Genomic DNA, 10,986 nt, shown 5'->3' with positions numbered 1-10,986 from the left:
CAAAACTACTTTTTTTAGACAAAAGTTCTAATTTATATGAGATCTCTATACTGCATATATTATTACCTCACATGGAAAAGGAGGTTGCAAAGTTGACCATTTATATTTAAGGAATGACCTATTATTTTAGTAAACAGGAATGATTCGTATTGATTCTTTTAGTTGCACTCTCATTGGTTTTTATTAAAACATCCAAGGAATGATTTGTACCGTTCGGAAGATGAAAAGAGGTTGTATGCCAAACATGACGTTTAAAAAACTCTTGGTTGCTTGCTGAGTGGAGCATCACGGTCATTTAAATATTAATAAAAAATAAGGATTTTAAAAGTAAAAAGAAGTTTTGGATCCAGCTTTCCCGCCGTGAACTGGAGCCCATTGTCCAGACCCAACGGTCCAAAACAAACTCACTTTGTTGCAATTTGGGGATGAGGATTGGACAACGTCGTTATATTTCTCTGTGAAATTTGAGTCGTGGAAATCTCTCTCTCTTGATTCTCTCTCTTAATTGTGATCTCCAAGATGTTGATAGGGAAGGGGAGGCACGAGGAGACGATGAGGGAAGAATCTCCATATTTGACTGACTCATTGTTGTTCTTGGGCTACGTGAGCAATGACGATATCCGATTACAGCAAGCGCTTTTGTTTATTTTGCATAAGCTTCCATGGCGGCACAATTCTATAAAACTCTCACAAACACCACCCATTTGGGTCATTTCTGTTTTCCTGGAAGGGGACCTTCTTTCTCCTTCTTCTTCTTCTTCTTCTTCCCCTTTGTCTCTTCAACACTGTCTCACCTTCACTACGGAGTTCAAACGAAAGTTATAGCTGCAGCCCTGAGAATGATCGATTCATTCATTATATGTGAGTTACCCACTTACCCACTTTACTTTCTTTACCTTTCTTGAATTAGGTTACTCTGCCCAGACTGTTTGGTTTGTGTTGGAGCCTTGCAGGAGTTAGCGCAAGAGTTTCAACCATTTGGGTTTTTCAAACACTTTCAGAAACGATTCATTCGAGTTCTTTTTTCTTTCTTTGTTTTTTTTATATAATGTCTTCAATCATCTGCACAGAAGAATCGGCCAAGGAACGATACCAATTCTCAAGGAACAGAAGGGAAAACATGCCATCGTCAGTCCAATACAGGTAACTTGATGGGTTCCAAAAATCCTGCCTCATAATCTTACGAGCCCCATAATCTTACGACCTATCAGCTTCTTGGGTTTTTTTTTTTTCTTTTGATAAATCGCAACTTGTACTTATATGGGAAACAGAGGAGAAGGCAGCTTCGATTCTTGACATCTCCTTCTATATCAATACAGAGTTTGAAGAGCAAAGACGTATACCATGATGGAGGATCTCTGGACTATTTTTTGTGGGGAGTCTGAGTGTTCATATGGAGGTGGAAAGCAGTGCTCTTCTGCTTTTATGCTCATCACCCATCCTTCTTCATGTATCAACAATGTCTTGGTCACTGCCTTTGATGTCCTGCTTCTGCTCATGTTCTTATTCAACTTCATTCGCAAACCATCACCCGCAATGCTTCAGACGCCCTCCCGTTTCCAAGGCCTTTTACCTTCTCAGATATTCTCTGCAATTTTTAACGGTGGTTTGGGTGTGGTTTACTTCAGTTATGGGATCTGGATACTGCAAGATAACTTGAGAAATGTGCACACTATTCTACCCCTGCATCAGTGGCTGGTGCTGTTATTTCAAGGCTTTACGTGGTTCCTACTTGCTTTAACCATTAGCCTTCGGGGTAAACAACTTCCAAAAGCCTTTTTGAGACTTTGGTCAGTATTTGCCTGTTCGTTCGCCGGAATTCTCTGTGTTTTCTCTCTCTTGGCTGCCATCGTAGTGAAACAAGCATCGGTTAGGATTGTTTTGGATATCTTATCTTTGCCAGGAGCAATTCTATTGTTGTTATGCACTTACAAGGTATACAAATTTAAAGAAATTGGTGATGCTATCAGCAGTCCTACCCTCTATACACCTTTGAATGGTCAGGCCAATGGCAGTGGTGAAAGTGAAACTGATTTGGATAGCAATGTGACTCCTTTTGCTGATGCTGGATTTATCAGTAAAATGTTTTTTTGGTGGTTAAGCCCCTTGGTGAGGAAAGGTGGGGAGAAAACCCTTGAGGAAGAAGATATACCTCGTTTACGTGAAGTAGACAGAGCAGAAACCTGCTATACCCTCTTCATGGAAAAACTTAACAAACGCAAACAGTCCAATTTGTCTACCCCACCATCAATTTTGTGGACAATAGTCTCCTGCCACTGGAAAGAAATTTTAATTTCTGGGTTCTTTGCATCGCTTAAGGTAATCACAATGTCTGCTGGTCCTCTTCTTCTTAACGCCTTCATTCAGGTTGCTGAAGGAAAAGAAGTCTTCAAATACGAGGGTTATGTATTAGCCATGTCTCTGTTCATTGCAAAATGCTTAGAATCCTTATCACAAAGGCAATGGTACTTCCGAAGTAGAATAATCGGCATCAAAGTCCGGTCTTTGCTCTCTGCAGCCATTTATAAAAAACAACTTAGACTCTCAAATGCTGCCAAGATGATGCATTCAGCTGGTAATATAATGAACTATGTCACTGTAGATGCTTATAGAGTTGGTGAATTACCTTATTGGTTTCATCAAACGTGGACAACAAGCTTTCAGCTTTGCATTGCATTAGTGATTCTCTTCCATGCTGTGGGACTTGCAACTTTTGCAGCCCTAGTTGTAATAATACTTACTGTCCTCTGTAATACTCCCCTCGCCAAACTACAGAACAAATTCCAGACTAAGCTCATGGTGGCACAAGATCAAAGGCTGAAGGCTTGTTCTGAGGCTCTTGTGAACATGAAGGTGCTGAAGCTTTATGCATGGGAGACTCATTTCAAGGATGTTATAGAAAGATTTAGGTCTGAGGAATATACATGGTTGTCAGCAGTGCAAATGAGAAAAGCATACAACATACTTCTGTTTTGGACATCCCCCGTCTTGGTCTCAGCAGCTACTTTTGGGGCATGTTACTTCCTTGGAATTCCTCTCAATGCTAGTAATGTTTTCACCTTTGTAGCAACTTTACGTCTTGTCCAGGATCCAGTTAGAACGATCCCTGATGTTATTGGAGTCGTCATTCAAGCAAAGGTTTCATTAGAAAGAATTGTCAAGTTTCTTGAAGCACCTGAGTTACAAAATGAGAATATTAGGCAAAAGGGCAAAGTTGAGGAGCTCAGGGTTTCTATTTCTATGAAGTCAGCGGATCTTTCATGGGAAGAGAATCCAACTAAGCTCACGTTAAGAAACATAAACCTAGTGGTTAAACCTGGTGAAAAAGTGGCTGTCTGTGGAGAGGTTGGTTCAGGAAAATCAACCCTTCTTGCAGCAATTCTTGGAGAAGTTCCATTTGTAGGGGGTACTGTAAGTTTTTCTCTCTTACCATCATTAGCCTTTTTTTTTTGGTCAAAAAGTAAATATTTCAGAAGACTGATTAGTAGTTCTATTACAAAACTTGTGCGTGCCTGCTTGCTTAGTCCCCTTGGTGTAGTTTTTCTATAAAAATTTTAATATCAGATTCTCTGCATCAGTTGGGAGCTTAGCATTTTTGTACTTTGTCAGAGAACTTTCTTATAGAACGATAAATAGCATATCCTTTTTTGATGTTCTGTTAGTTATCAAATTGACTTCCATTCTTAGACAGGTTTTGGCATGAATCTGTACTTTGGGCCTATTCAAAATGAGCTAAGTTTCTGATTACGTTCTAAAGTGAACAATCATTTTCTTCTTGTTTGTTTACAGATTCAAGTTTATGGAAAGATTGCCTATGTCTCTCAGATGGCATGGATTCAAACAGGAACAATACAAGGGAATATTCTGTTTGGTTCTCCCATGGAGAAGCAAAGATATCAAGAAGTACTTGAGAAATGTTCATTGTTAAAGGACCTTGAGATGCTGCCTTTTGGTGATCTAACTGAAATAGGAGAAAGAGGAGTTAATTTAAGTGGTGGTCAGAAGCAGCGCCTTCAACTTGCTCGTGCACTATATCAGGATGCTGATATTTATCTATTGGATGATCCATTTAGTGCTGTAGATGCACACACAGCCACAAGCCTATTTAATGTAAACAGACTCTTACTTGCATACAATTTATTCTATTTGGCTTCTATCTCTTATTAAATGTCTGAACTGTGTGTGGCAGGAATATGTGATGGGAGCCCTATCAGAAAAGGCAGTCATACTTGTGACCCACCAAGTCGATTTCCTTCCTGCTTTTGATTCTGTTTTGGTTAGTAATCTAACTCTTGCCATTTGGATTCTTTTCAATTTTTGGATCATTTCTTTTGTGTTGCCAAAAGGATATTAACCTTAGATGAGCCGTGGCTCTTGTTACACGTAGCTGGAGTATTGACTTATAGCCCTATAACGTTAGTGAATAACATAAGTAATTATTCTTCGTCCAATAGGGATCGGGTTATCTGTAGAAATAACAGGCCAGGGCCAAATCCAAAGTACACTTTGCCAAGTTATACTCCTGATTTTTTTTAAAAACACGTTTAACATAGTTTAACCAAACCTATTGATTGTTTCTAGATATTCTCAATTCCCCTGCTGCTATACACATATACTGAAGCGAACTAGTGGCTGTAGGTACCTAGTCCAGTTTGTTCCATCAATATGGTTGACAATTTATCACAATATGGTGGGAAGATAAGAGAGAATAATCTCTTGAATGGCATTTAAAATAAAAAATAAATAAATTACAGAGACAAGGAAATGGGAAAATTAATAAATTTGTCTTCTAAGACGTACAAGTTTGAGTGGACTTAGTATGGGACATTGACCTAACATGAACAAAGAGAGCTACTTAACAAAAATTGTATTGTATAACAAAATATGAAGAAAGTGGTTTTATAGTCTCCCTAAAAATATTTTAAGGATATCCATAATTCTTTGTCATCATTTTGATAAAGTTCTATTTTGTTGGCAGTTAATGTCTGATGGGGAAATCTTACATGGTGCACCTTATCACCAATTGTTAGCCTCAAATCGAAAATTTCAAGAACTTGTCAATGCACACAAGGACACTGCAGGTTCTGAACCGCTAGCTGAGGTTACTTCTCCCCAGAGGGTTGAAATTACTTCCGGAGAGGTTAAGAAAATGTACACTGAGAAACAGTTCAAAGCATCAACAACAGATCAGTTGATTAAGCAAGAAGAAAGAGAAATTGGAGATACAAGCTTTAAGCCTTATATACAGTATCTAATGCAGAACAAAGGCTTCTTATATTTCACAATTGCAGGTCTTTGTCACATCATATTTGTGGCTGGACAGATATCTCAGAACGCTTGGATGGCTGCTAATGTTCAGAATCCTCATGTTAGCGAATTGTTACTGATCACAGTCTACTTGGTGATTGGATTTGGCTCAACATTCATTTTGGTCTTTAGATCTCTTGCTGCAGTTGCTTTGTGTATCCAGACATCAAAGTCCATATTTTCTCAACTATTGAACTCTCTTTTCCGTGCACCGATGTCTTTTTATGACTCAACACCGCTGGGACGGATATTGAGTCGAGTGAGCATCTCTATCATAGAACTTAACTATGAAATGCACCTCAAAAAAAAATTTGCGAGACTAATCTTCCTTCCTTGTACAGGTTTCTTCTGACTTGAGTATTGTAGACCTTGATGTCCCATTCAGTTTAATCTTTACTTTTGGGTCTACTGCAAATACTTGTGCGAGTCTAGGAGTATTGGCTTTTGTTACTTGGCAAGTTCTATTTGTCTATGTACCAGTGATTTACTTGACACTACGCTTGCAGGTATTATCCTTTTATATTTAAAATAACAAAATTCAGGTTCTCATAATGCAGTCCTCGTTGTCTCTGACATTGCCACAATGATCAATAATATCCACACAAGTGAATCACTAACTTTTACATTTAGCTAGGCTATGTCATAAATTATAGATGTGTTCTATTTGCATAAACTTCTCATCCAGCAGCATCTCAGGACCTAGCAACGAACATGATCTTGTGGGTACAGACCCAACCTTATTCAAATGGTCATAATTCAAAGCTACCTTAGTTACTGTATTTTCTAGGATGATTATCAGAATGAAGGGTAAGAAAACTGCATGGATGGGATGATACTGTTCTTATGATTGGATCGCTTCTAATCCCTATTGGATTTCCCTTATGGGAGCTGCCTAATGTTTCCTTCTCCCTGAAAATGCGAAGACTGATGCACCATTTCATTGCGGATCCATTCTTATAAATAATGAATAAATAAAAGAAAATAAATTACAAGGATTGGTTCTTCCTTTTCTCCTTTCTGGATTTTTTTATTTAGCGTATTTTGTTATTTTGCTAGCACAACTCAGAAAATAACTCTTGCTGGATTTTGGTTTTTAACCAACAGAAATACTACTTTTCTTCTGCAAAGGAGTTAATGCGGATTAATGGCACGACTAAGTCATTTGTAGCAAACCATTTGGCAGAATCCATTGCTGGAGCCATGACAATCAGAGCTTTTGAGGATGAAGAGCGATTTTTTGCTACGAATTTAAATGTCATTGATAGAAATGCTAGCCCCTTTTTCCACAATTTTTCAGCTAATGAATGGTTGATCCAACGTTTAGAACTGTTAAGTGCCACCGTTCTTTCTTCCTCTGCTCTTGCCATGGTTTTGCTTCCTCCAGGAACTTTTGGCTCAGGTGAGCTCTCTTCTGTAATGGTTGTTTCTTTTCATAATTAACCTTCATATTCCACCTAGATTTGTGAATTTGAAATCTTATCCTTATGTGTAGGCATTAAGTATATATCTTTATAAATTCACTGTTCAAGTTCTATATAGGAAATATTAACCAGATCTCCCTTATTTATGAAATAATTGATTTCACGTCCATACTTTGGAGCAATATATTATTTAATTTCCCACTTTACCCTTTCCTTTGTGCGTATTAGAATGCAAAGATTGTGATTGCCATCCAATACCTTGTTTAATTTCTTTTAACTCTCAGGCATACTTCAACCTTAGACTTGATTAGAAAAAACACAAGGCTTAATGTTCACCCCTCAACCAAGAGCCAAAGTGATGCCCCTTCCTTGCACCATGAAATGTTGAGGATCATGTGCATAATAACATACAAATTAAGTGCTTTTATAGTATCATTACTTAACTGTATTTTTATGTTTCTTATAGATAAAAACTTCGGGTAGGGTATATTATTTTTCAATTATTTAATTTTTGTCTTCATTTTGTCTTTCCTTTTTTATGTTCTCTTATAAATTTCATATATCTCATGTATTTATCTGCATATTAAGAAGCCATGCTTGCAACACTTATTATCCAGCTTAATAGGCTTATAAATAACCTCTTACGCAAGTGGAAAAACTCTTTATCCCTACTGTTTGAAAACACTGAGATGAGTTACTTCAGATTCCTGCATATGAAAGCACCCATTGGACACTTTGGTTACTAATCTCTTGATGGCAGGATTTGTTGGTATGGCACTATCTTATGGTCTTTCGTTGAACATGTCCCTCATTTTCTCCATTCAAAACCAGTGTACGCTAGCAAATTACATCATTTCTGTTGAAAGGCTAAACCAGTACATGCATATACCCAGTGAAGCCTCTGAAGTAATAGAAGAAAACCAGCCCCCACCAAGTTGGCCTGCAGTGGGAAAAGTAGAGATCTGTGATTTGGAGGTAACTTCTATACAAGAATCATGTCTGTGCATGAATGTGAGTTCAGCATAATAATTCATGAAAAATAATTCACTAAGGAAATTGTTGTCAAGCAGATCAGATATAGGCCCGATACTCCACTTGTTCTTTCTGGGATCAGTTGTACATTTGAAGGAGGACATAAGATTGGCATCGTTGGTCGCACTGGTAGTGGGAAAACAACTTTGATCAGTGCTCTGTTTCGCCTTGTGGAGCCAGCAGATGGAAAGATCATCATAGACAACATTGACATCTCCATGATAGGTCTTCATGATCTGAGGTCACGAATTGGGATCATACCTCAAGATCCTACGCTTTTCAATGGGACCATAAGATACAATTTGGATCCCTTATCACAATATACTGACGAGGAAATATGGGAGGTATGATAACTGTTAGTGTATGGTTGCTTTAGAGTTATGTTAACTTGTGAAACTAACAAGAACAACATCTTAATTTTCGCCCACCTTGACTCTAGGAATTCTATTACAATAAGTTAAAACTTAAAATTATTTGCATCATTACTTGTCCCCATCACTAGACTGCAGGAGCTGTGTTTCCAACAGGAAAATCCACCAGTTTTATGCTATCAATTCTGCTGAAACCTGTAAGGCCACTGAATAAAATGGCTCTCAAATTAATTGCTTATTTACCCTATATGACAAAGGGCTATCCATTTATCCATCTGTCTTTGGGAGATTGTTTGGGCCTCCTATTTACATATTTAGGAGTCTCAATGACTCAATGAAGAAGCTGCTGGTCAAGTTCGCTTTTTTGTTGTGAAATAGAGTTGTGGACTTGCTACTTGGTTAATCTGACTCTGTCATGTTTGAGATTTGACCAGTGAACAATTGAACATAGAACATAAACTTGATAGAAATCTTAATTCTTTAAAGGCATAGTTCCTCGTTTATCAAGTCAGAAGGAAATCCATTAGAAGAGAGGCAGCAATTATTTGGTTAAGAGGTCTGATGTGATTGTGAAATTTTCTCAATAGCTTTGGAAACTTGTTCCATGTTAGGCAGAATTAGCAGTTATTTGTAAAATGGATTTGGTATTATCATCAGTCGCAGTTTCAATTTGACTTGGTATTGCTCACTGCTTATATGTTCATGCATTTTGAAAGGTCCTTGGAAAATGCCAGCTTCAAGATGCTGTAAAAGAGAAAGAAAAGGGTCTGGATGGTTCAGGTAAGTTACATAGGTGGACTGCCTTTTCTTTCTTTCTTTTATATTTATCAGCTATGAATCATTTAACAACCTGAAATTACAGTAGTTGAAGATGGATCAAATTGGAGCATGGGACAGCGGCAGTTATTCTGTTTGGGCCGTGCTCTTTTAAGAAGAAGTCGGATATTGGTGCTTGATGAAGCTACTGCATCAATAGATAATGCAACTGATGCAATACTGCAGAAAACCATAAGAACTGAATTCGCGGATTGCACTGTTATTACGGTGGCCCACAGAATACCAACTGTAATGGACTGCACAAAGGTGCTCGCCATGAGTGATGGTAAGTCTCAACTTCAGCCTATGTAGTAACCAACAAAGAAGAGTCCCTGCCATATCGAAGGAATGCTGTTAAAATGTTATAGTTACTGGCTACTCAGAGAAGGAAAACTGTTTTTCTTCCCTTTTTGGGGTGGGAGGGGGCAAGGGAAGGGAAGCTTCTTCTTCTTATTTTAGTGTGTGTGTGTGGGTTGGGGGGGGGGGGGGTGTACAAGGGTGGCGTGGGGTGGGGGATAGGTAAGCCCCATGGATAGTTGAACACATGAGGCGTGGTCCTAACCTGGGTAAGGGAACTGTGATTTACCGGTCTCACCAGTCCTATTAGTTAGATCTTCAAGTCATCTCCTTTAGATAAACATTTTCCTGACAGAAAGCTTAGGCCACCATCTAGTTTCTTCTTTGTACTCCACACTAGAGGGGCTCACAGATTGCCATGCTCGCCCAGACTAATAAGCAGTTGAGCTAGATGTTCAAAAATTACCAAGGAATGTGCATAATTGGTCTCACCCTTTTCTCTTTGTGGAGAAGGGGATCAGAAAGTTTAGCCATTTATGTTAATTGGTTTGTTTTCTCCTTCATATTCCTATGTTTATAAAGTCAAAAGATTATGCTGATCTTGATTTCTCCTATAAAATTAGATTCTTATGAACTTCTTTATTGATTGTTTGAGTGTCTTAAAACTTTCTATTTTCTCCTTTTTCAGGAAAAGTAGTGGAGTATGATGAACCAACGACGCTGATGAATAGAGAAGGATCATTGTTTGGCCAGCTTGTTAGGGAATACTGGTCACATTTTCACTCAGCTAATCAACATTAGTTACTAATAAACAGTCCAACTAAGTAGTAGTTTAAGTAGGGAGGCCCTGAGCACGATGGAGGGGAAGAGCTCAAAGGGCCTCATATCCTTGTCTTTCCTATGTAATGTATATGATGCTCTAAAGAAATTTACTCATTAATTAAAAAGGGTATTATCATGCATTTGTCATCTTTAATCTTTATTTTGGAGAGGTTTTGATCATTTCATCTTTTCTGCACATAAAGTGAATGAAATACTAGCATCGCAAAATGTAAGAAGACTGTCCCATATTGTATGTCTAGCTTGACAGGTGTTCGACCTGAACTAACTCATTTGGTGGCGGCTCAGATTCAATGTCTCATCTGCATGTTGGATTCCATGATGAGGCATTTTAGGGCGTTGGACTTGAGTTGCTGCCTCTTGTGTGCAGTGGAGGAGCCGGATCCCTCCTTTAGACCTCTTTTAGTTCTCATTGAAATTTCCGTTTGCCCACACTACCTATAAACTAAAGATTAAAAAGTGAAATGCCAAAAGGCCCAAAACCGAGCAATCCCTTATATCATGGCTTTGAGAAGTCCCTTAAACTAAAAGGATGGTGTCAGAATTTCAACTATGAAGTTTAGAGTATATTGATAAAGCATCCAATTTATTCCCAAATGAATAATTAATTAAATGTTGTACCAAAAAAAAAAATTAAATTAAATATACAAATGATATAATTTTATGGGCTTCATTTTATTCGCATCCACTTCGAGCCCATTTAAGAGATGAATGTTAGAGAGGATTCATTTAGAATCCATTAAAGCCTGTTTAAAGTTAAACATGGTTATTCCAGAATTGGTCAACTGAATGACCATACCATGCATACCCGAGCTAAGCCTGATTAGCTAAACGGGTAGTCACGGTGCAGCCCTTGAAATTGGTCAAGCTCTACCCCCACGACCCTCAACCCCCCCTAAAAA

General features: G+C 38.2%; 1 protein-coding gene across 1 annotated transcript; it reads left to right on the top strand.

The window, feature by feature from the left end:
- The first annotated feature begins 444 nt into the window (after positions 1-444).
- LOC122082455 (ABC transporter C family member 10-like) lies at positions 445-10,206 on the top strand. Its single transcript, XM_042650034.1, has 13 exons — positions 445-861; positions 1,071-1,143; positions 1,320-3,411; positions 3,790-4,110; positions 4,190-4,276; positions 4,979-5,566; positions 5,649-5,813; positions 6,412-6,706; positions 7,489-7,703; positions 7,799-8,104; positions 8,848-8,911; positions 8,994-9,233; positions 9,933-10,206. Exons 3-13 carry the CDS (start codon positions 1,345-1,347, stop codon positions 10,043-10,045), a joined length of 4,461 nt encoding a protein of 1,486 aa, XP_042505968.1. The 5' UTR covers positions 445-861; positions 1,071-1,143; positions 1,320-1,344; the 3' UTR covers positions 10,046-10,206.
- The last annotated feature ends 780 nt before the right edge of the window (positions 10,207-10,986 follow it).

Source organism: Macadamia integrifolia, chromosome 6, assembly GCF_013358625.1.
Source record: "Macadamia integrifolia cultivar HAES 741 chromosome 6, SCU_Mint_v3, whole genome shotgun sequence".
In the NCBI taxonomy this organism is placed as follows: domain Eukaryota; kingdom Viridiplantae; phylum Streptophyta; class Magnoliopsida; order Proteales; family Proteaceae; genus Macadamia; species Macadamia integrifolia.
The sequence above is the reverse complement of the archived record's forward strand: the minus strand, read 5'-3'. Positions and strand labels throughout refer to the sequence as shown.